This window comes from Polistes dominula, unplaced genomic scaffold, assembly GCF_049000335.1.
Source record: "Polistes dominula isolate Pdom_NZ unplaced genomic scaffold, Pdom_raw_medaka contig_31, whole genome shotgun sequence".
In the NCBI taxonomy this organism is placed as follows: domain Eukaryota; kingdom Metazoa; phylum Arthropoda; class Insecta; order Hymenoptera; family Vespidae; genus Polistes; species Polistes dominula.
In genome coordinates this window covers 8,170,441-8,196,011 of record NW_028300925.1, presented here as the reverse complement: position 1 = coordinate 8,196,011, position 25,571 = coordinate 8,170,441, and the positions used below count along the sequence as shown (strand labels likewise).

The 25,571-nt window shown below is 34.5% G+C and overlaps 1 protein-coding gene and 1 long non-coding RNA gene across 3 annotated transcripts in view; one reads left to right on the top strand and one right to left on the bottom strand.

Moving 5' to 3' along the window:
- stet (stem cell tumor) overlaps positions 1-25,571 on the bottom strand; it is a 341,302-nt gene that overhangs the window by 33,679 nt on the left and 282,052 nt on the right. For both annotated transcript variants that reach the window (XM_089171157.1, XM_015333869.2), the window contains exon 7: positions 4,462-4,604. In XM_089171157.1, the coding sequence (XP_089027283.1) occupies positions 4,462-4,604 (143 nt within the window). The remainder of the gene's footprint in view (positions 1-4,461; positions 4,605-25,571) is intronic.
- The window catches only part of LOC149033021 (uncharacterized), a 114,876-nt gene that overhangs the window by 18,828 nt on the left and 70,477 nt on the right, over positions 1-25,571 (top strand). The window contains exon 2 of the long non-coding RNA XR_016176119.1: positions 16,028-16,265. This is a non-coding gene — a long non-coding RNA (uncharacterized LOC149033021). The remainder of the gene's footprint in view (positions 1-16,027; positions 16,266-25,571) is intronic.

The following is a 25,571-nucleotide window of genomic DNA, read 5'->3' as shown; positions in this document are numbered from 1 at the left end:
CCCTTTCGCCGCCCCTCCTCAATTCCTCTCCCATTTTCTCTCAACCATCATCCCTCTACTTTCGTTGATTCTCAAGTGCGAGAAGGAGCAACAGCAACAAGCAGCCCTTCTCTTCTTCCTTCGACTACTAGTAACGCGCGTTTACCTTCACCACCACCACCCACCCCATGAGCTGTTACTTCGAGTCAAGCTTCTCTACACTATACTCTTACTCACATACAACTCACCCTTACTATCTTACCCACCCCAATTCTTGCTATAATTTGTACGCTCTCGGTCTTTAGTAGTATAGGGACGAAGAAAGTTTTCGTCCGATGCACGTCGAGACTCGGCTACGTCATCCTCCATAGTCCTCTTAGTAGCTACCTACCTCACCATTTGTAGTTGTTAGTTGTGTTAGTGTTAGTGTTAGTGTTAGAGAGAGTGAGTTGTGACGGTGATCATCATATGATGTGTGGTCGGGACTTGGTTATATATATATAAAAGCGGTAAACGTGGACTAGACGATATTAAAGGTAAACCTCACCCTACTTCCCCACCCCTCTGTTAGCCCCTCTTGGCTCCATTTATGCGACATTAGAGACTTTCGTATAATAGTGACGAGGAGGAGAAACAGGAACGTAGACAACGATGTTGGGGTGAACGGAATCTTTGAGGAGTGCATGCATAATGCTGTTCAAAACGACTTGATATCAGAAAGGGATGAAACAAACAAAAAATCAGACATAATGCGAATAATATTTTTATAATAAACTCTCTTCTTATTTCTATTTGTACTTTTTTGGGGTCTTTTGTCTTCTTTTTATTTCTTTGTAGACATGTACAGGTATTTTTATTTCTATAACAGAAAGATATAGAATTTTTCTAGAGCATTGACAAAGTTTAAAGACATCCAGCAGGGTTGGTTGTCAGAGAATGGAAGAACAATCTTGTTCTAATAGCCTTCGGGTTTCGTATAGATGCGTATCACGTGACCACTAAACAGGAAGAAAAAGAGGAAGAAAAAGAGGAAGGGAAGAGGAAGAAAAAGAGGAAGAGAAGAGGAAGAAAAAGAAGAAGAAGAAGAAGAAGAAGAAGAAGAAGAAGAAGAGGAAGAAGAAGTGGTTATATCTTCCACAAAATTTACGACAAACATTAAAGTCGAGCGCCTAGAAAAGGAACAGGAGGAGAAGGAGGAGGTCGTGGGAGTCTTTGGACAAACTTTTCAACATTAGCAAAGTGTGCTTTCAAAATATCTGTAAGCGTATCTTCTTTCTTTCTCTCTCTCTCTCTCTCTCTCTCTCTCTCTCTCATTCTTTCTTTCTTTATCTTATCCTTTGTCCTCTGTCTTTCTCACTCACACCCACGAACTTCTCGCTATCTTATTTCTTTGACTCGACCCTCACAGGGCTGGCGGGCGGCACCACGGTATCGGAAGTTCGAGTTGATACGAATATGCATCTAATTAAAAACTCTTGATATGGTGATTAAAGGTAGAGAAGGTAGTTGTTATATTATATCGTTAGTTGGTGGAAGATACTCGGAAAAGTTAAGCTTGTGTCTACGTTAGCTTCTATTAATGGTAACCGGTTATGCTACGTTAGCAGAAAATTAACACGTTAATTAAATACAATGTCGTAGCATCCCAGTTTCTTCATTTTCATCATCATCATCATCATCATCATCATCATCATTATCATCATTATCATCATTATCTTTATCATCATTTTATTATTGGTTAAAGTAATGAACTGTCATTATATCTAGTGGAATATTCAAATACATATTTAATATAATAAAATGTATTGAACAATTATATATATATATATATATGTAAGCTTTGTTTACTTATTGTACGATGTTATTAATTGTACTTTGATATCTACGGTTATACTTGAGAGGTCGACTTAACGGATGAGTGGTTTGAAAGGAGCGAGTAGGAGATTAAAACAGTAGAGATAGATAGACTAGAGAGATAGAAGGATTTAGTGCTAGCAGCTGATTGCGGTACACCTTTTTAAAAAGAATTTAAGAAATAATATAAAACAATAATTATAGATATAGAGATAGAGAAGCATAAACATTACATTGTTGATTCTCTATATTTTAGGTAAGTAGGACATACGTTAGGGTAAGTAAGTTTGTTACGTTGTTAATAATAAAATAATAAAACTCTATATTTTAGACGAATCAATCTTGTGTTTCTGCTTCAATTTGACCTGTCCACACATTATATATATATAAATTAAAATAATAATTAAAATAAATAAAAAAAAGAAATTTATAAATGAAAGAGATTAATTTCGAAATTTTCGAAGGCCTCTCCTCTCTTGAAATACGCGAAGCCTCAATGATATTACAAAGGAGAATAACAAAAAAAAAAGGATTCCCTTTGAGATCGCAAATCGATAGTGGACGACGAAAAAGGACACACACACAGATACACAGAGTCAGACATGGTGATGAAAAAGAGAAAATAGGGATAGGAGTCCCTTTTTTTTCGGCATTCCTCTCTCGTAGCGTGAACTCGGCAATACCATTGTCCGATTCTGGATTCTATGTGCTACGTTGGCTTCCTGCAATTACCGCGATTGTCTCGATTTTTCCCTTACTTCCGTCTTTTTCACAACCACTGTCCTGTGTTACTTTCTGTGTAACCCTAACCCACTATATGTACTTACTATTACTACTACTACTAATATTTCCTTCTTTCTTCATACCTTTTGTTACCTAAAAGCACCAGTGTCATTCTATTATCATTGATATGCTACAACTGTTTTTTTTTATAATATTAATCTTATTATCTTATTATAATTAAATAACAAAATAAAAAGAACAAAATTAAGGATATAAAAATACAGTTATAACACACGAATAATAATTAATTTCTTTTCATCGTCGTCTATCTCCGTGTTATTTTCATCTTTTTCTTTCAATTATTTTCCTTTTCTATTGATTTTTTATCCCATTTTTATTTTGGTGTTTTTTTGGTTATTTCTTTTATCAAATATCACTGAAACTTATATCATTATTTTATATGGAATATCGGATTTCGTTTATCAATATATCTTTCCCAGTACATATATATATATATGTGTACATACATATGTATGTGTGTAGATATATTTGTGATCGTGTTTGCGATCTTGGCATGGCTCGAGTTAGAAGTTAATATACAATAGCAAAGGGTTATATATATAATGATTTTATATCAGAAGGGACAAATAAAGAGAAATACAGAGAAAAAGAGAGAGAGAGAGGGAGAGAGAGAGAGAGAGAGAGGAAGTCATGAAATTGCTAAAAGAGAGAAAAGCAGAAAGGTTGGTGTTCGTACGGCGTGGAAAATGCTGGGTCACTCTTATCGCTCTGGTTCCATACGCACGTAGGGAAAACGGTCGCCTTATCTGGCGTTTCCATGAATAATTTAGAGAGCTTCGTGCTGAAAACTTTTGTACCGGTTTCGCGCTCTCTTCGCGCGGAGTATGCAAGAGAAAACGAAAGAGAAAGAATGAACGAAGAGGGGGAGAGATACAAAAGAGAAAAAAAACCACCACCACCAACCAACACCAACCAGCACCGCCAAACGTAGCACAGCACAAGTCGTGCGAGTAGAGAAATTCGAAATGTGAAAGAAGGAACACGGTGGAAAACGTTTCGTGAGAAAATAGGTACACACCGCACAGAACGAGAAAGAGAATGAAAGAAAAAGAAAAAAAAACACCTAGAGAAAATGGGGTAGGGGGTAAGACCGGCCATTTCTATTGTCAAAGAAAGGTGCGCGTGTATCAGTGGTGGTACACACACTTATGTAATGTCATTCCTCCTTCTTGTTCGAAGAAAAAAAAATTCAATCGATTCTGCAACACCCCCGTCAACACAAGAGAACAATAACAGTGTAGAAACTGATAGAAGTTGGATTGGAAATGACACGAGTATCGCTAAGCAAAATGATTAATGAACGATTATCCTTGAAATGGATGAGATAATTTCTTAAAGAGACATAACAAAAGGGAAAACAACGATAATTAATTATATATACAATAAATATTTTCACTTATTTATATTCCAATTAATATCATCGAGAAAACAATGTCGATAAAATTTTAAACGAGAAAATAGAGAGAGTAAGTGATAGAGAAAATAAATATATTCAAAGTGAAACTTTTACGAGTTGGCCAATCTCGATTGTCCATGAATAGTATCGATGTTAAATAAATTATTCGATCTCTCTAGAAGAGAGAGAGAGCCATTTAAAAAGTATTTTCATGAACGAAAAGCTCTCTCGTTTGAACGTACCTCTTGTAATACTATCCTCCATTTGAAATTTTCTCTCTTTCTCTCTCTTTCGTTTTTCTCTTAATGTTTTTGCGAACGATCGAGTTGGTTTTTCGTTAGGTTATAGGGCTTTTGGGGGTTAAACGAGGAAAAAGATAGAAGAGGGAGGAGTTTAGGTCGATTTGAAATAGGTTTTAAAAGACTTACCCAGCATGAAGGAACATATAGAAGGCGAACCTCCAAAGCTCGAGGCGTTTGTCCGGCCTGTAGATGAAGACACTGTCGATTGGTACTGGACCCGAGGGATTAACCTCGCCCTTTGCCACGGTGTAATAAGTAAAGAAACCCAACTGAAAGAAGAAAAACAAAATATAAAATATAAAATGGGAAATAAGTTGAAGAATTATTCTATATTTCATAAATATTCATTATTTTAACATTAAATTTATAGTAATAGTTTATTAATATTTATTATTAAAAATATTATAACCAGGGAGTCAAATTTGATGCTTATTGTTACGATAAAAAAAGAATATTAATTATATTAATATAATAATTATTTTTAATATTATATTATATTATATATAAAATACATAATATATATAGATAATAATTTTTTTTACATTTATTTTATATTTTATATATTTTATGTAGAATAAATATATAAAATGTATAATATAATTTATTATATTATATTATTATTAATTATTATAATCTATGAATATTTTCTCACGTTTATACAATACTACCAAAAAAGATCTTTATCTTTTTACAGCATATCTAAAATCAACTGCATACGATTTTGATCTTTTATTTTTTTATTTATTCGTGTTATGAACCGCACCCACGTTGCCTTATTTAGTAATTTAATTACATATAAAATATAATTTATATTAAATAATATCAATACAAGTTGGATTGTTAAAAGGAGTCAATTTACTGATCAAAATTGTCATTTTCAGATTGTCTTACACAATAATAGTAAAGTATCGATCCCAGACTGAACGTTCTCATGTAAGAGGTAAAATAATAATGTAATAAAATTGTTTCGTAACTTCAATCCCTCATACTTCCCGCTTCAAATTCAACCCACCATTTATTACCCCATCGTGTCGTCCTTCAATATTCTCTCTCTTTCTCGTCTTCCTAGGATTGTGCCTGCACGAGTTATAAACGTTTCCATTCTTCAACTTTACGTGAGTGAATGAGTGAATAAATGCATGCGTGTGTGCGTGCATATACGTGCACGCAGGGTTTTCTTACGTGTAAAAAAATAAACCACCGTACACGTGCGGGTTTTGTTCGTTGTACACGAAATTTCTCCGCCCACTCACTTCTTCCCTTTCATAAATATGCACTTGCCGTTTAGTTTCCGCTTTTATTATAGTAACTGAGACGGTTTATTTTTGCGTATTCCAGGGGGATAGGAAAACTTTTTTTCCATTGTTTTTTTTTTATATCTCGGTTACGCACCTGGTTGTGTGTGTCAGAGAAAAGAAAAAGAGAGAAATAAATGAGAGGGGAATTGGAAAGAAGAGAGGAATACAAAACGACGTTAACTTGAACGTGAAAATATCCCTCATTGCGAAATCGAACACGGTAGAAAGGAGGGAAAGGGATGATAAGTTGAAAATAGGGAAAAGGGTAGGAAATTATTCTCCGCGGGGCCTTTTTTTCTTCTTCTTTTTCTTCTTTCTTTTCTTTTTGTTCCTTTTATTTTTTCCCTTCCACTTGAAAATCATTGTCTAATAATACTCGGTAGTTTTTCTCATTTTCTTAAAAAAAAAAAAAAAAAAAAAAAAAATTTGCCAACGACGACAGATCGTCGAACTTATAACTCCACAGCTTTTCTCTGACTCTTCTCTTCTCTAATTCTTCTTCATCCAATCCCACCTCGCGCGCATTTCCTTTCGTAGAAATCCAATGGCGCAACCGACGAACGAAATTGCCATGTTAATTAGGACATTCCGTTCGCGGCATAGGGGGAAAAAACGTGCCTTCAGAACGCACGATTAAGCGCGGTGCGTTTACCAACGGTACGGGAGAAAACGTGACGCGGATAGCCAATGAAACGCGAGCCGAACGAAATTTCATTAGGGTGTCGTCTATTGTAATCTAACGAAAAAAAAGAAAAAAATCTACAAAAAAAAAAAAAAAAAAAAAAACAGGTGAAAACGAAAAACAGAAACGAATAGAATAGAACAGAAGGAAGAACAACGAGGTAAAAAAAGAGTGTGGTATTCGAGAACAGGGACAAAGGCACGGGGTGGGAGTGAGGAAAGAAAAGAAAAAAAAGAAGAGATTTAATTGACATTCGCAGCAAGTACGTCTATCGTGAAAATAAAACAGGGGTGTCACGTTTTCCTATAACTTGCTTCGTTCCAAGTAGTGTAATGGTACGCAAGGTTGCTGTTGCTGCTGAACGTTCGCGAGAGTACATAGAGACGACTACGACACATAGCTATGCATAATATCTCCTTTCCTCTCCTCTCTTCTATCTAGCTATCCAAGATTGCGTCTCTTCTTCTTTTTTCACAAGAAATTCGAACGATCGACGACGAACACCCCCGTCTTATTTCCCTTATTCACCTTTTTCTTCTTCTTCTTCTTCTTCTTCTTCTTCTTCTTCTTCTTCTTCTTCTTCTTCTTCTTCTTCTTCTTCTTCTTCTTCTTCTTCTTCTTCTTCTTCTTCTTCTTCTTCTTCTTCTTCTTCTTCTTCTTCTTCTTCTTCTTCTTCTTCTTCTTCTTCTTCTTCTTCTTCTTCTTCTTCTTCTTCTTCTTCTTCTTCTTCTTCTTCTTCTTCTTCTTCTTCTTCTTCTTCTTCTTCTTCTTCTTCTTCTTCTTCTTCTTCTTCTTCTTCTTCTTCTTCTTCTTCTTCTTCTTCTTCTTCTTCTTCTTCTTCTTCTTCTTCTTCTTCTTCTTCTTCTTCTTCTTCTTCTTCTTCTTCTTCTTCTTCTTCTTCTTCTTCTTCTTCTTCTTCTTCTTCTTCTTCTTCTTCTTCTTCTTCTTCTTCTTCTTCTTCTTCTTCTTCTTCTTCTTCTTCTTCTTCTTCTTCTTCTTCTTCTTCTTCTTCTTCTTCTTCTTCTTCTTCTTCTTCTTCTTCTTCTTCTTCTTCTTCTTCTTCTTCTTCTTCTTCTTCTTCTTCTTCTTCTTCTTCTTCTTCTTCTTCTTCTTCTTCTTCTTCTTCTTCTTCTTCTTCTTCTTCTTCTTCTTCTTCTTCTTCTTCTTCTTCTTCTTCTTCTTCTTCTTCTTCTTCTTCTTCTTCTTCTTCTTCTTCTTCTTCTTCTTCTTCTTCTTCTTCTTCTTCTTCTTCTTCTTCTTCTTCTTCTTCTTCTTCTTTACTAGAGTCTTCTTCCATTACACGAAGTAGAAAATAGTAAAAGAAGTGTGCACACACCGTGGCACTCCCTGTCTCTCTCTCTTTCTTTCCCTTTCTTTCTTTTTCTTGGTACGACACAAATATTTCTTCTTTTGCATATCGAGCGAGGGAAGGAACCCTGCACGACGACCATTTGCATTCCTCTGTGTCTTCCTCCACACCCTTTCCCACCTTTTTCCGTTTCTTCCAACTCCCCTTTCCCTCCCAACCATCCACCTTTTTCTCTTTTATCGGCATCTTTTTCTTCCCTTCGATAGAAGATGTTTCCATTCTCAAGGAGTTACGTGCCTTCACTCGATTCGAAGCGTTACCTTCTTTTTTCTCCTCCTTCTCCTCCTTCTCCTTCTTCTACCCTTTTTACTTCTTTTCCTTCTTTTTCTTCTTCTTCTTCTTGTTACCCCATCCAACGACACGGAACCTGCTGTCCCGTAACGATATCTCGCAAATTTTTCTACCTTTATCGCGTTCAATCACACGAAATTATCTATCTCTTTGATATATATATATATATATATACATTTACGTATATAAATAACGTGGAATAAATGCATGTTCCGTGTTATAGCCTGTTGCTTACACTTTTTGTACAATTATCTTTTAAATCTATAGATATTACTGCAAAAATTATTGTTTTATTTCTTTTGAAATTATTATTATTATCCTTTTTCTTTTACAAATGTATAAGTAGAAATCTTGTATAATATAATTCAATATTGAAACAAACCTTTTCAATTTAGAGCGTAAGAATTTAATAAAAAATAATATATATAAATAAATGATAGGTACACCTTTATAAGTGAAATTATAGGAAGAAAAAGATTAAGAGAAAAATTGTCGACGCGATATAATTCGTGTTAAATCGTGCGGAATTATGGTACCGACATTAAAAAAGAGTCCCGGGATCGAGTTAGGTGTTGTGTGTGTAGTATTTATGATTGTGTGATGAAACGCAGAGAAGGGTGAAAGGTATGGAGGAGAAACATTTAAACCGTATCATCCACGCGGATATATTTTATCACTTGGAAAAACAATACGCCTATACGTATTTTAGTTGTTACTCTATTCTTAGCAAAAAGCAATGTCTAAGACGCAAGGTACAACGATATTGCAAGGGTTGATTTATATTAGCTATTTGGGCTTGACTAACAGAGAGAGAAAAGAAAAGAATATAGAGGTTGGAAAAATCTCTTACGACAATGTAACATTACATACGTTCAACAATTGGGGATCATTATGACATTGGTAATGACTTTTCCCATTTACAGAGAGTAATTTATTTTTATTTCTCACGTTTGTGCTTTTAAACATAAAAGAGAAATGCGTATCGGTGTTGTATTTTAACGTTAGTAAATAAATAATGAGGTCAACTATATAACGTAAAATTTGTTGTTATTGATTTACAAATACTTCTTGAAAATTTACTAAGAAAAAAAAATGTAATTTATAAGAATGATGATCTTTTGGAATAGATTTCTACTTATTATTTTTATCTTATTTTATATATGTTTATTTTGACGAGAATATTTGTTCATATAGGATGGTAATGGAAATTTGTGTAAAATTTTTGTAAGATTATTTATTCACAGTATTTAATATGCAAGTGTGCCGTGGTAAGATATTAAATTTTGTAAAAAAGATAATATTTGAAAATGTTCGTCAAGGTTTTTAAAAAATTTACATTTTTCCTTCCGCATAACTCTCTCTCTCTCTCTCTCTCTTCTTCTTCTCGTTATATTTGCTCTTCTACCTTTTGGTCTTTCTTTTTTAGTTGCCGGTCGCGTAGCAGTAAGTATATTTTAACCATGAGAGGACGAGCGCAGCACCCTTATTAAGCTTCATTTGCTGGTACTTTGGCTAATTGCTTCATTTCTTTCGCATCAACTTCTCTTCCTATATACAGTTTCTCTCCTTCGAAGAAAGAGCCATCTTTTCTAAATTTCCACACACACAATATAATTTATATTGTATCACAAAATATATTTACTATTATAATTACATGTATTATTATTATATATACACTTTTGTCTTTGAAATAATTGCTCATTTTCATTTATTGCACTTTATAATTAAAATGATTATAATATATCAAATTATTAATTAGTTCGTTGAACACAAATATAAATCGGTAAATAAGTAATAATAATTAACCGATAAAGATTTATTTTTTATTCTCATTAAACAGTCATATAACCTTTTTTCTTTTTTTCTTTTTTTTCTTATTATGGTTCATGAATTCTGAACATTTTGCGTTACTCGACTACATTAGCACTCTCGTGTACTTTGACTAATTAGTTCGTTTTCCCCTTGGTTTGGCTTCCCTAATATCCTCATTCCAAGTGCGCAATAAACGTCTATTCAAACAGAGGACTTCTATCGACACTTCATAGTTTCAACGAATTACGTATGTCACTGAGAATTTGGAGAGAATTTAAGTAAGAGAGAGAGAGAGAGAGAGAGAAAGAGAGAGAGAGAGAGAGAAACGTTGGGTCGTAGAGTGGAAAACGTAAATTTACACATATCTACACACACACATACATACATATACATAAATTAAGTGACTTACTCATGCGAAAAGCCACGTTTGCATTTAGAAAAATTGTACCCGATGAAAATAATTAACGAATTCATTTAAACCTGAACAACGTATTGCATATTCCAATAGAACCCGTTCCTATCTAGATCGTTTAAGTTTGCATGCGAATTAATTTTAATTGTTCGATTAATCCCAACAGTTTTGGTCCGTACAATTTCCACCTATTTTTTTTGTTCTTTTCTACACTCTCTAAAACGTAAGTAGACAAAGAGAGAGAGAGAGAGAGAGAGAGAGAGAGAGAGAGAGAGAGAGAGAGAGAGAGAGAGAGAAAGAGAGAGAGAGAGAGAGAGAGAGAGAGAGAGAGAGAGAGAGAGAGAGAGAGAGAGAGAGAGAGAGAGAGAGAGAGAGAGAGAAAGAGGGTGGTATTAGTGCAAGTGTGGATCGTTACTTTTCCTTTAGCCTTTTTTTTTGTCGAGACATTTTTCGTGGACGAGAAAAGGGTACGAACACCCACCACCCTCGTAGTCGATTCAACGGAGGATAGAATTGGTCGTATTTGGATTTGAAAATTCCACCCTACCTATCTACCTATCTACTATCTACCTGTTTCCGTCTTTTATTTTTTCGTTTGAAAATGTGTGTGTGTGTAAGGCGCGTGCAAAGGTTGAAAGTATGCGCACGTGTTTCCTGCGCAGAGAGAAAGAACAGATAGTTAGATAGAGGAAGGGAGTTAGGAGTGGGAGTCGGTGGGGGAAAGAGAACGCATAGAATGCAGGGATTACGGCCGTCGCGGGTGCTCTCGCACATTCTCGTATCTTGAAACACATGTTCAGAGTCACGATTCGTCCGCCTAGAGTAATTAACCTGAATCTGAGTCTACCGTTCTACGTTCAACACACTCCTACTACTACTACTACTCTTACCACCACCCCTCGTGCCACACTCATCAACCATCTTTCTCGTGTAAAACGAGTGAGCACTCGTTTTCTAAAAGAGTGTGTGTGAGAGAGAGAGAGAGTAAGAAAAAGATATAAAAGATAGAAAGAGAAAGACGAGACTACACGACGACAACGACGACGAAGACGACGATGTTTCCTAACGCTAGAGAGAATTTGAAACTTTCGAGTAAAGACATTGCTTGCTTGAACGTTACTGGCGAAACAAAACAGGCAAGTATTTCTGAATTTCGAGCACGACCTGAACGACTACCTTTCTCTCTCTCTCTTTCTCTTCTAGCAGTGATTCGGGACCTCGAAAACTTCTGCGTAATGCGAGAGAGGGTGAACAGTAATAGTAGTAGTAGTAGTAGTAGTAGTAGTGCAACGAAGGGGTTAAAACGCGACAACGGGACGATATTATGTCGTGCGATTTCGCGCATTAGAACGATTAAATAACGATTATAATTGTGCCTTGAATAAGTTTGAAGAAAATTTGAAAGAGAGGGAGAGAGAGAGAGGTAGTTTAAAGTATTGAATACGTGTGCGTTGTACTAGAATACAGTTTATAATTTCTCTCTTCATATATTATATTATACTATATTATATTATATCTATATGCGTGCATTTATACATATATATATATATACAGTTCGGTGAGCATAATAATTCGATACAATTCATAGCATAGCGATTATCTATCTTAGCGTAAATATGCATAGTCTACGGTACAACGAATCGGTACACTTTAAAGTACGATTTTTAAAATAAATCTAATGCAAAGGCGTAGAAATAACTAAAATTGTTGTTCTTGTTTATCCGACTTTATAAACAAAAAAATCTGTTTTACTTTGACTATGTATTATAGTTTTTTTTCTAAGTATATAATACATATACCTATTTCCTTTTTTTTGTTCTTCGAAACTGTTCACATACAGCGGGATGGAAAAATTTTGAAAGCTGGTGTATAAACTCAAAGGGTTCTTCTATAAAGAGAAGTAAAAAATGAAACACTGATGTGAGGATCGTGGAACGTTGTGTTACTAACTCGACGCATGCAAACACACACACACACACACACACACACACATATATATATATATATATATATAGGAATATAGGAACGACAAATCACAGAGAGAAGGGGCGAAAGAAAAAAGAGAAAGAGAAAGAGAAAGAGAAAGAGAAAAAGAGACGACAACATTCGTAGGGCGTTCTGTTTACTCTTTGTTCTTAGAACGCGTTTCGCTTTGTCAAGAAACTACGATGGGATTTCTTTTATCCGGCGGCTTAACGTTCTGTCGGAATCGCATTCGGACTACATCTTTCTACAGCATTTGCTTATTGTCGTTGGCTTTTAAGCCCGCAGGAAAACCACGACGGCGAATATTCCAGTGGCGTGTCCTCTCAATAAAAATCCTGTCTTCATCTCACTGGGATAATATGTTCAAAAACACAACCAACTTTTCTATCTTATACAATTTTCTTCTCTTTTTTCACGTAATTTTTTTTGCATGCTAATGCAAAATAGGATTTACCAGAAGTCAAATTTATCGTAAAAAAAAAAAATCTAAAATATAATTTTTACTGGAAAGTATATATTTTTTTTAACTGTACGCTAAAACCGATACGATTCGTATCTCGAAATAAAATATAACATCGTTATTTTAGTTATTAAATTTATAGTAATATTTTTTATTTTTTTTTATTTTCATATTTTATTTAGATAGTAGTAGCTTTTAGTAATTCATGCAATGTAACAAAATGAATAACAATAATAGGGGGAGAAAGTTTAAATATGAATTTATCTTGCCTCCACATTTTACGTACGCGTGAAAATTTAAATTATAAGCAACCAGCATTCTCTAATGTTCTACAAATCGTAAGTTTCCGTTTTTTTATTTCTCATTCCTCACCTTTTTTTTTATCTATCCATACATCTATCTATGTATCTATCTCTCGTTTCATTCTATATTTTTTTTTGTCTAGTACTATGTTCACTTTTTATTATCTTCTTTTCTCTTCTTGTTCCATTACGCTTGAGAAAAAAATGAAAAAGTAAAAAAGAAAAAAAAGGGAAAGATAAGAGAATAAAAAAGGGAAATAGAAGGAAACAGTAAAGTAGAGGTCATTTTCGACATAAAACACATTATTTCTACCCACAATTCTTTCTCTACCTATTTTCTTTCCTAGTTTTATTCCGAAAGTTTCTATTTTTTCTCATATTCGGAATTTCATTTTACTAGCTTTATTCGCTTAGCCACATCTCGCAAAATTTTCCTAGCTTCTTCTTCTTCTTTTTTCTTTCTCTCTCTCTCTTTATTTTCTTTCTTGCTTTCTTTTGCTTTAATTTTGATTATTTTCTTAAGAAACATGCACGGAAATTATTTTTCATTTCTATTCTTCGTTCTAATTTAAAAATCGAAACACCCTTATTATTACACGTATCACCAATTTTTAAAAATATTAATATTGTTATCCTTATTATTTTTATTATTATTATTATTATTATTAATTTATTATCTCGTTAACTTTTTAATCACAATATTAGAAATTACAGTAAAAGCTGTTCTAAAATAATAGAAGAAAGAGAAACCGAACAGAGAGTTACCAATTGAAATAATAAAAAAATAAAAACAAAAATGAAAAAAAAAGAAAAAAAGCAGATCATCCATTGCATTCAGGATTTTACTAAGAGTAATTCGTTCTCTCTCTCTCTCTCTCTCTTTCTCTCTTTCTCTCATGGTGTCACGAGAATCTTTGCGTAGATTTGTAAGCCGCCGCGAATGAAATAAAAAGAGGAAGCAGCTATAGTAGGACCGAATGAAGAGTAAACGAAAAAGTAAGAGTGAAAGTACGTGTAAGAGAAAGAAAGAAAGAAAGAAACAAAGAGAGAAAGAGAAAGAGAAGCGGAGGAGGGAAGAGGAAGGGAGGTTATAGAGGGAGGAGGGAACTAATTTATTAAAACCCTCTAGAACCGAATGAAACAAAAAAGGGGGAAAGAGAGAGAAAGAGAGAGGGATAGAAAAAGAGATAGAAAGAAAGGGAGGATCATCGAAAGAGAGAAGAAAAAGAGGAAATAATGGGGCCCAGGCGAGATTAAAAGGAAGATTAATTAATTAGACGGTTCGTGCGTTTGAAAGTAAGTACTTTGAAAATGAACGAACCAACGAACGAACGAATGAACGAATGAACGAATGAACGGGACCAAAATATCGTAACAATGGGGTTATCCCAAACCAAATCCGATATAATTTGCAGATGGGAAAAGTCCTCGTAGCACAGTGACGTGACGCCCTTAAAACACACACACTGCCAAAAAATAAAAACAATAAAATAAAGTAAAATGGGAGCTTTTTGTAGGACTCTACGTTTTTTTACCCCCGTTGTCGTTGTCGTCGTTGTCGCTGTTCGAAAACGTGTTTGAAATTTTGTCGATAAAAAAAAAGACACCCCCCCCCACCCTTTCGATGTTGCGTGAATACGCACGAGCGATGTGTTACTGTAATAAAAAATAATAAAAATAAAATAAAATAAAAGAAACAAAAGAAGGGGGTAGAAATGTTAATCATCATAGTTCAGTTTTGATCGAATAATTAATGTTTCATTTAAGAATATAATACTACTAAATGAATACATATCGAAAATAGATATTCACTTTTGGTCCATTTAAAAAGATGGAAGAGGAAAGAAAGATGGAGTGTAAAGGATAAAAAAGAGAAGGAGGAAATGTAAGGGATGGGTGGGGGAAGGGATAGCTCGAATAACGAATAACTCCACAATCTTACGATCGCCTTAAGTCCTCGAGCAAGTTTAATGAATTTTAACACGGAAGGACGATGACGTAACTAAAGACCTATCTTAGAATTACATTAAAGTTCGACCAAGCTCTCGATGAATTTTAATCAACGGGAGGAAGAACGAAAGATAGATAGAGAAAAAAAGAGAGAGAAAGATATATATCCGGTAGCTGGTGAACGATCAAATAATAAATATAATACTTCGATATAGTTAACAACCCCGTTTACTCTAATTATCATCAACCACGTTAATATTTTTCGATCGATAAATTAAGTACGTAATGTGAAAAATATTAGCAATTATAATATTTCCTATTTTTAGTTTAATTTAAATAATTTTATTTATTTGTTTTTATGTTTGTACATCAGAATTAATGTATGTAGGAGATGAAGATGAGTTCGATGGTTATCGTTAAAAACTCATATAATAATTAGTATTGTAATACAATCATCAAAATGTTGATATACGAAAATAATTGTTAAAAAAAAAATAAAAGAAATTTTATTAAGGACATTGTATTTAACAAAATGTAAAAGCTCGGGGGAAAGGTAAAGTATTTTCTTTTTTTTATTTTTTTTCTCTTTTAATACAAATATCAGTAGAAATATCGATGGACGGAATTACGTTGAACGAAATAATCATTTTAATTATTCAATGAATATTTAATCACAATTTACATGGGCATAGGTTGAGGACGGGAACGGGGACAGGGACGAAGGTTGATTGGTTGCGAGAGGTAGTGAGCTAGCTAGCACGAGACCAAGATTTTATAATTAAAATTATCTCTCATATATCTTCTTAGTTACTAATTTCGTAAAAATAAAAATAAAAATGATATTACAAACATCTTGTAATATAACTCGGAAAAGTTAGCAAAGGACAAAGAAAGAAAAAGAGGAAAAGAAAAAAGAAAGGAAAAAAATGAGAGAGAGAGAGAGAGAGAGAGAGAGAGAGAGAGAGAGAGAGAGAGAGAGATAGATCGTTTTCAGGATGATGAGAAAGAAAGAAAAAGGTGTATTTCTTCTCTATGTATCTCTCTCTCTCTCTTTCTGGGAACTGCCTCAAGCTAGATTAAAGAGGAAGATTAATTAATTATGTAACTAATTAGTTAACTACGATTGCTAGGTAAAAGAGCAAGCGAACGAGGACTCTCAAAAAGGGGAAGCTAGACAGCGCAGTCGTGGTGAAAGGAACATCGAGGAACGGAACGGAATAGAACGAAATGGAAGGAAAGATGGGACGACGGGTGAAAAAAGGGATGATGAGAAAAAAGAAAAAGAAAAAAAGAGGAAATGAAGAGTGGCATCTTTTAAGTGAACTTCCGTGTATTTACCAACCGAAGACGAGAGACATTCAACGTGATGTAAGTATCGAGGTATCGCGGTATATCGAATCCTTTCCCCCTAGCGACTATTTTGTATTTACTTTGGGTAAAGGGAAAAGAGAAGCACACTTTGGGGAAATGATTCTGATTGAAAATACGAAGGGAGAGTATAGTATACGATACCTCAAGAAATGTCTCTTTTATAAGTAAGTAAATATGAAGTAAGTACCATGTTCTTGGCTTGATTATTTAACCCTTAGTAATATTTGTAAAATACCAAGTTGCGTATCGTATTGTGTATAGTATGTAATTTTCTTTTTTATTTAGTGATACCTAAACATTTAATTGTTTGATAATTTGATAAGATTTATTATATTATTATATTTATTATATTTTATATATTGTATTACATCTATTATATTTTATATATTTCATTATATTTATTACATTATTATAATTCGATAAGATTATGTTTTTGTTTTAACTTTAAGTTTTGTTATTGAAGATTTATATTTCTTTCATTTGAAAATTATTCATATTTTTTTGAACGATTTAAGTAGTATAAGTAAAGAACTGTATATTCCTTATATATGATCAGACATTTTTTTAAATAAAATTCAAATTATACATAAGGTTAAAGAAAATAATATTTGTAAAAATAGTAAAACAATTTGGATGAATTAATTGACAATTTTTTGAATTCATTTTATTCGAAGATGTGTTAAAAGATTTGAGTATTCATTATAAAAAATCTTTTAATTCGATGGACAATGGACTAAAGTAACGCGAAAGGATGTCAAGTAGGAACAAAATGTAGAACTTTAACATAGCTGTCCTTTATTTTCTGTATTGTAATTAAGAAAGGCCTTCCTCATTCACAAGAAAAGTTCTCTCGTATGATAATGAAAGTACTTGTTCGATTTTAATTGTCCTGGTGTTCTCCAAAACCGGATTCTCTCTCTCTCTCTCTCTTATCTTTCCTTTAATATAGGAATGAATTATAATTTTATTATTAATAATATATAGGTTTTATATTTTTTCCAAATTATACAAAAACTATTTTTTTGAAATATAAATTAAAAATATACAAATTATGTATATAAAGAATATTAAAATATAAAAAAATTATATTGTCCTCTGTATAATATTAATTACATATCTATTAAAACATTCTTTTAATGAAACCACCTTTTTTTCATTAAGCTGAGCCCAGATTTTAATCACTTTCGGATGCTAATGTGGGATTTAAATGATTATTTCCATTATATTATCTCTACAATAGAGAACGAATTTTATCTTTCTCTCATCCTATCTTTCTCTTTTTCCATTATTAAGCAGAAGTGTAATTCAAACAGACAAAAAAAAATAAAAAGAGAGAAAGAAAGAAAACATTAAAAGACATTACGCTTTTTACGCAAACGTAGGAGAATAAAAGAGTTAAAAATAAATCAGGTCCGAGTAACGCGTTCTTTAAAATGAACACACATACACAAATGTTAAATGGGAAGAAAGATTTTTCTTCTTTTAATAAAAATGTCGTAAAGCAAGACGACACACACATACACACACAAACAAAGTACGAACTTTACATTATTACAATAAATTTTGATAAATTTGTAATAAATAAAATTTTGATAAAATTGTAAAATATAGTTTGTAATACGTTTCATATATAAACACGTGTGCTCATGCATATATTAAATATATAAAATAAAAATAAAATAATCTAAAAAAAAAAAAAAACGCCTATAAACCTTAAAAAACATCTTGGATGAGTAAATACGCGATTATGCGAACGAATCAAACTTTAATCCATTTTTTTTTGTTCGATTCTCTTGTTAACGCGTCGTCGTGTCACCCTTTTCCTCACTCCACCTCTTCTACTTCCTCTTCTTCTTTTCTTTTTTTTTCTCGTGTCGTCGATAGCAAAAAGCCTCTTTCACGGTCTACGATCCTTCGCCATCTTTCTCGGCTTAGATGCTTTTTGTCGGTCGTCGCTCTCGGTGGAGAAAACGGATGGACTCCGATAATACGAAAACCTATGTGGATCACTATTCTCCTTTTGCGAATAAGTCGATGAAAGTTCCATCAAAGTTGCTCCATAATATCGATCGAAAACCCACCTAAATGTATCATTCTTATCTTCGTGTTAGCACCCCCTAACCCCCATCCACCCACCCCTCTTCTTTCATTCTCCACCGCGACCATACACTTTATACTTTTCTTAACCTTCCATCATTTTTAAACCCTCTCTCAAAGAAATTCTTTTTATTATTATTATTTTTTTTTTGCAGGAAAGTATCGTTTTGAGAAAAGGTAGGTCCGATTTTACCTTAACGCACTGGCAGGGGATTCCTCTGTGACATTTCCTACCCTTTCTACTTTTTCTACTTCTTCTATTTTTACTTCTTCGTCTTCTTTTCGTTTCAACTAACACACCAACGAAAAGAACACGAGCAAACAGAACGTAAAAGGTAGCGACGGTAGGATCTATCGTCAGGGTATGCGGTATAATATTGTTAGGTATGCAAATGAAAGCATTGAAAGGCTCTAATGAACTTCCGGGAGTTGTAACGGACTTAAAAAAGAATAAGGAAGTTGGTGGAACTGGCATGGGCGCTGGTTGGTTCGTTGGTATAGATAGACAGGTAGGAGAGTTTAGTAGTCGTTGGATACCAAGGACTTGACTGTGGTCTCTCTGTCTCTCTTTTTCTCGGTTAAGAGAAGACACGGAAACGAAAATTTTATCCACGTTCGAAAGAGAATAACGGAGATGAAGAACGGACAGAAGATAGGAAGAAAGGTAGGAAGAAAGGTAGGAAGGAATCACCTATAGAATTCGATGGCAAAAGTTCTATCTTGGAATCCGAGGTGAATGATAAAAATATCGGCTCATAAATCTACCCTTTGATTACATACCGATTGCCTTTCGAATATCTAACGTTTTCCGTCTTTCTCTTTCTCTATGATTAATCTGTATAAAAGGAAGGATGAGAAAAGGGATAAAAGGGGTGAAGGTAAGCTCGCGGTAAGAGAACAGCGTAAAGGAGGAAGGGGTATAGGTGGAAGGGTAAAAGCGAGGAAAAGGAAGAAACTACGTCTCCATGTTTTCCACGAGTTTCCTTCGAAATCCCTCTCTCTCTCTCTCTCTCTCTCTCTCTCTCTCTCATCTCTCCCCCTCCCCTGTCGTGGAAAAGAAACCTACGTTCTCGTTCGTTCTCTTATTCGTAGTGTCGCGACGAACGAAAATATCGATTCGAATTCTTAGCCGTTTTTCCACGACTATTTCGACCTACCCCGGGCCATATTCACAAAGCTTAAGCTCCGATGGGAACTGAAAGAGAGAGAGAGAGAGAGAGAGAGAGAGAGAAAGAGAGAGAGGGAGGGAGAGATAGAGGGAGAGAGAGAGGGGGAGAGGGAGAGAGAGAGGGAGAGAGTGTTAGTTGCGGGGTCGAGGGAATGAAGATTATTTCTGCGCCTTCTTGGGTATTCTCGTAGTTCGTTCTACCCCCATCTCTCTCTCTTTCGCATATTCGTTTTTCTCCAAACGTTCTGCTCACCTCGTAAACTAGTCCGAAACGTTCGACGATTTACTGTAACTGCGGCTTTCGTCCTGTCTCGTTTCGTATTTTCCTATCCGATGTCGAAAATATTAAGCTGAAAGTATCGTCGATGTATCATTTTTTAGACACCGTACTTGCTCAAATTGCATAACCATTTATTTTAAAAGATTGTATATTTATATGTCCGTAAAAATAGTTGATAATCATATTATTAATAATAATAATAATAATAATAATAATAATAATAATAATAATAATAATAATAATAATAATAATAGTAATAAACGCATGGTATTATCTTTTATAAATGTATTGTAAAAAAGTAAATCGTTATTGAATGAAAATGTTTCGATATCATTAGCAAAGTGCAATATTTCATTTGAATAGATATATCCCGCACTAGCCCTAGGCTCATATCATTATCATTGATGGTCGACTTTTTCTATCGAAGAAGAATCGATGAGAAAAATGTTCTTATCGCGAGACATCGCGAGACGAGCTTGGTATAGTAGTATCGTGCGGAATAAAGTTTTGTAATTAGCAACGTTTGCGCCAGTAGAGAATCGTTGGAAAAGATCGGCGAGGAGAAACGTTTTACCGTGTCTGATTTATACCTTGGCGTGACTACTGAACGTCGTGTCGGAGAGAACCGTTTCGAAGTAGTAAAGGCCGCGATATAATCGGTCATCGGTTGTAAGCATCGTTGTGTTGCCAACAGTCGAACGACAGCAGCAATTATCTGATTATTTACTTTTGACCCAAACGTACTTCATTGCACTATGGTATGGCAGTTGTCGTAGTATCCCCCGAATCCAAAAAAGGAATCGATATTCGGAAAAAATATTGGACGATCTTGTTTACACGAACGACGATACACACAAGGCGAAAACGTAAACCACTTCTACTACTACTTCGATATTTGGCTATTTATATATGTATGTATGTGTGTTGAAATGCATATCGGCATACGGACGAGTCGCGTATCGAAAATTAATCTGTCCGCGCGTTTGCCACCACCGTTCTCGTAGAGTAAAAAAATATTTGCACGGCATAAACTAGCGTGGTGCGGTACAAACTCTCTAGCCCATCCCCTACTACCTATACTCTCTCGTACTCCTCCTTCTCCTCCACTCTCTCTTCCTCCTGAAAACTTTTTTCCTAAACTTTTTTTTCCTGCTTCCCTACCTCTCCTCTATTTCACCGGTATTTTGTTGCATGAGACGTGCGAGTTCAAAATTTTGTTTTCAGTCTCTTTTCGCACCGGATGAAAATCGATGGATGACCATGTAACAGTACTATTTTTGTCCTGCGCGTAGGATGTAAATTTTTTTTCTCGGTCCGCAAATTTTCCATCGAGTCGATATTTCTTTTTCACTCACGTCACTCCACGTTTTTCCGTTCATTCGCGCAAATCACGTTTCTCATCTCATTCAAAATCTAGGAGAAAAAAAAGGATACCGCGATTAAACGTAGAATATTAACGTTAAGTATTATATTCCTTTATATTTTATTCTCATTTTTTTTTTTTAATTATAATCGATAAACTCCCGTTAATTAATATTAAAGTTTTGAGCGTGCAAGTAGTACAAGTCCGATATTGATCAGACAACAGGGATAGGAGTAATAATCCTATCAACGTTATATAACGGAACTCGAGTGTCAAGTTTCTTAATTATCTTACGGAACATAAAATCGTAATTAACCGAACCGGTTTAAAGATATATATTCGTTTCATAGAACGGAACGATGATCCCTGTATAGACGTCTTTAACAGTGGCAGGATTAAACTAGGAAGTGGATAGTGTCAGTAGCACGCGTCAACGAGCTTTGCCTCTGGCAATTAATTACTGTCTCCTGTTAAGGCTGTTCAACTCTGTATCGCCTGAGACGTGTGTGTGACTTCAGCAACGAGCATGAAGAAAAAAATTAACTAAAAGCGCATTAAGAAAAATCTTACCTTCCCTCACCTTTTCTTTTTCTTGATTTATCTTTCGATGTGTATACTTGTGAACATATTATCTGAGACATCGATTACCCATTTTTACGAAATAATTTCGTATTTCTTTTTTTCCTTGTATTTTACAATTGCATACAAATATTCTTTATTAAAAATATTATTTTCTTATATGCGTTTACTCCATTCATTCGTAAAAGATTAAGGAATTTTTCTTTCTTTTTTTACGCGAACTATGTTTCACAGATAATTTGCATAAAAATTATTCCACAATATTAATAATAGTGCTTCCGTACAAAAGAAAAAAATGAATATTTCTTTTTTACGTGTAAAATAATCAGATTACGGGATAAGCTATTATTTTTAGAACGAGTCCAACCCAAACGACCGTGAGAATTGTGACGGTGTAAACTCTAGTAAATAAACTCGTAGAAAAGTGAACGTTCTTAATGAGTCGCGTAATCACGAGTAGGTTGAAAGGAGAAGGGAGGTGTGAGGACTGGGTGAGGAAGAGTAGGAGGAGGAAGAGGAGGAGAAGTGAGTCTTTAGTTATCGAACGTGGTAGAGGAGAGAGTGTACTCGCGTAGTTCGACGAGTTTCGGTAACGAAGAGAAATTCGTTATCGGCGAGCCCAGCCACGGGGGTCCGAGTACACTATACTTACGTTTTGTTTACTTCATCTTTTCAAGCGGAACGTTTAATCTCGGCAAAGTATCCAACCAGAAGCGACACATATAGATGTCTCCTTCTTGTCGTTACATCCGAGAACAAAATTACTATGAAGCGCTGGTTCGTTATATATCCATCCTTACTCCGTGTAAACTTTCTTTATTGAATTATCAATTTTAAACCAATAAAAATGATCGGAAACGTTCGTTTCGGGAAGACACTATATTTTCTTATTGGTTTTAAAAATATAACGATATTCATGTAAGAAATATTATTGCAAATTCTATATACATTTATTCACTTTTTTCTATCTCGATATCATATAAAAAGCTCGCTAACGTTTGTGGTGGTGGCGGTGATTCGGTTAATTCACCGAGGACACTTTTGGTTTTATTCTTTTTTTTTTAATTCTACCATTTCGCAGAAACAATGTTATTATTTCAAAACGCCATTTCCAATTGGACAGTTTTTTTTCTTTCTGTATGTCTGTCTCTCTCTTTCTCTCTCTTTTTAGCATCGATCGCTCGACAAAATTTCTGGCGTTTCATGCTGACGAAATTGACGGGGGTAAAGGGTGGTGGTACCCTCCGAGAGGGAAGGGTAGTTTCGTTAGCATCAAAAGCGATAACGGGTCACCGAGAAAAGGTTTTCAACGGAACGAATGATAAATACAATAGTACAACCACGCCTACCTTTATACATATATATATATATATATAACTTTTTCTCTTTCTCTCTCTCTTTCTCTTCTCTTCCTAGTCTTTCCATGACCGAGGTATTCGCATCGTTCGTAGTAGTCCGAGGCCACTGGCAACGGTTTAACGCGATCCCGTGCAAATTTGTATGCGGCCAAGTTTATATGGTACCCCGGCCGAACGTTAGTTTCACCCTCAGCTCACATCCACCACTTGCTAGCTCAACAACACACGCACACAAACACATAAACAGTCTCGAAGAGAGCATATAAAGTTGTGCATGTGTGTATATGCGTATTTTGTTTCATACATGTTTACATGGATACGCACGCAACCCCTTTTCATTTCCATCCTCTTACGGTATGTATGCGTAACATATATACATATACACAACATCTGTATACACATACATAAATATTAGGTAGTTACGCATCCATCTTAGGGGATGCGTATGCAACCGAGTACACTTATTGTCATTGTGTGACACGTCTTGTACATGTGTGTGTGTGTGTGTGTGTGTGTGTGTAAACGTAATTATTGTCTGTGAGATTCCTTAACGTACAATTCCCTGGAACTTGTGTAAACGTTTACGCGTGTATATATATATATATATATATATATATGGCTAAGGTTTGTTTGAAGTCTATGTGCTAATACAGGTAGATACTACCTTCCTATACATATGTATAGATGTACATTTTAACGGACATACGAGCGCTTAAACACGACGAACGTTTCTGCCAACGATGTGCAACGCACAAAGTTCCATAGTACATGGGTGGTACACTAGACGTGCGCGACACACTGCTCTACATCTCTCTACTTTTTTTTCTTTTGGCTTTCTCTCTATCTGTCTTTCTCTTTCGTGTTATTAACTGAAGCGTATGCTTGTTCTAGAACATCGTTCAAAAGGTTAAATTTTGCAGGAAAAGCCGACGGTTCCATGCTAATTTTACGATCTACAACAAACGTGACGACTACTACTATGCGTTTTTCGAAATATTCAACTTTGTGTAATGCCAAAACGAAATAGATAAAGAGAAAGAGAGAGAGAGAGAGAGAGAGAGAGAGAGAGAAGTAGCAAACGGTTTATGTCTGATGTAAAATGAGAGAAAAGGGAAAATAAAGAAGATAGATTTAGTGTTCATGAATGGAAAACCATTTTGACGTTGTGTGTTGAGAGAATTTTACCACTACTATTACTAATTTTGTCATCACCCTCCGGCTTCTTATTCTTCTTCTTATTCTTGTTCTAGATTGCCATACTATTATCTCATTTTTTTCAATTAGAGTTCTTTCTTTCTCGAAAGTACGTTCATTCGTGTGCGTGTTTCGGTACAAAAAAAATTATAACGCAACGCTCAGTCACGGACTATATTTTCATTTCCAGAGATATTTTATTCTTTCATTCTTTAAAAAAAAAGGCCCGAAAAAGAAGAAAAAAAGAAAGAAAAAAACCGAAAAATTAATTTCGGTGAAAGGAAAGAAATGAAGAGAGAGAAAGAGAGAGAGAGAAAGATATGCAAGGCAAAATGGTTGGTTCTCTCTTCTGACTGCTAGTTTGTTTGATCCCTTTTCTACCAGACTGACTCGACTTTATTAAAGGATTCTAATACCTGTTCTTTTGCCTTTTACATCGTACCAAAGAGCATACGAAATATATATATTTATATTTATAAGGTCCTATTTATTTCCTCGTGAAAAATATAAGAAAAAAGAAAATATTCTCTCTTATTTCTCTATTCCGACTTTTCTTTCATTCTTCTTTTATATATATATATATATTTTTTTTTTTCATACGACAGTTTGACAAGAAACGCAAAGAAAAAAAAACCCATGTATTAAAAGAATAATCATTGAGGAACTTTTTTTTTGTCAGATTACCTTTATCTCACCTGCCACTCCTATATGGGGGTAAATCGCAATTTAAACTTGGTAAAGTTTTGTTTTAACTTAACACTTTTGTCATACGTTTGCAACCCTCCTTGTTCCCTAATTTCAAAAGAAAAAGAAAAAAGAAAATAGAATACAAAATTCAGCCAATGAAATTCTCATATGGCTTGGTAATAGAATAATTACCAATTTCCCGCACTTTAAATTGATGCAATTAACATCGTTATATTCCACGATACCCACCACCATACTCATTATTGGGACAGATCCATTGATATAATAATGAGTTGACGCAAAACGTATCACTTAATCGCTCGTTTCATTATATTATTACGATTATGTATATATAACAATGATATTAATAGAGAAACAACAACAACACGGGGTGAGTGTGGGGGTGGTTGGATGATATTTTGCACGTAACTAGGATTTTGATTTGATTTGCTAGTATCAAACTTGCATTTCTCTCTCTCCCCTAGGCCCCCCTCTGCTACCCTTCGTTCCTTTTCATCCCTCTATAAATATATCTCTATCTCGTTTTGTTTATCAATCAAATCATCCACCTATCTGT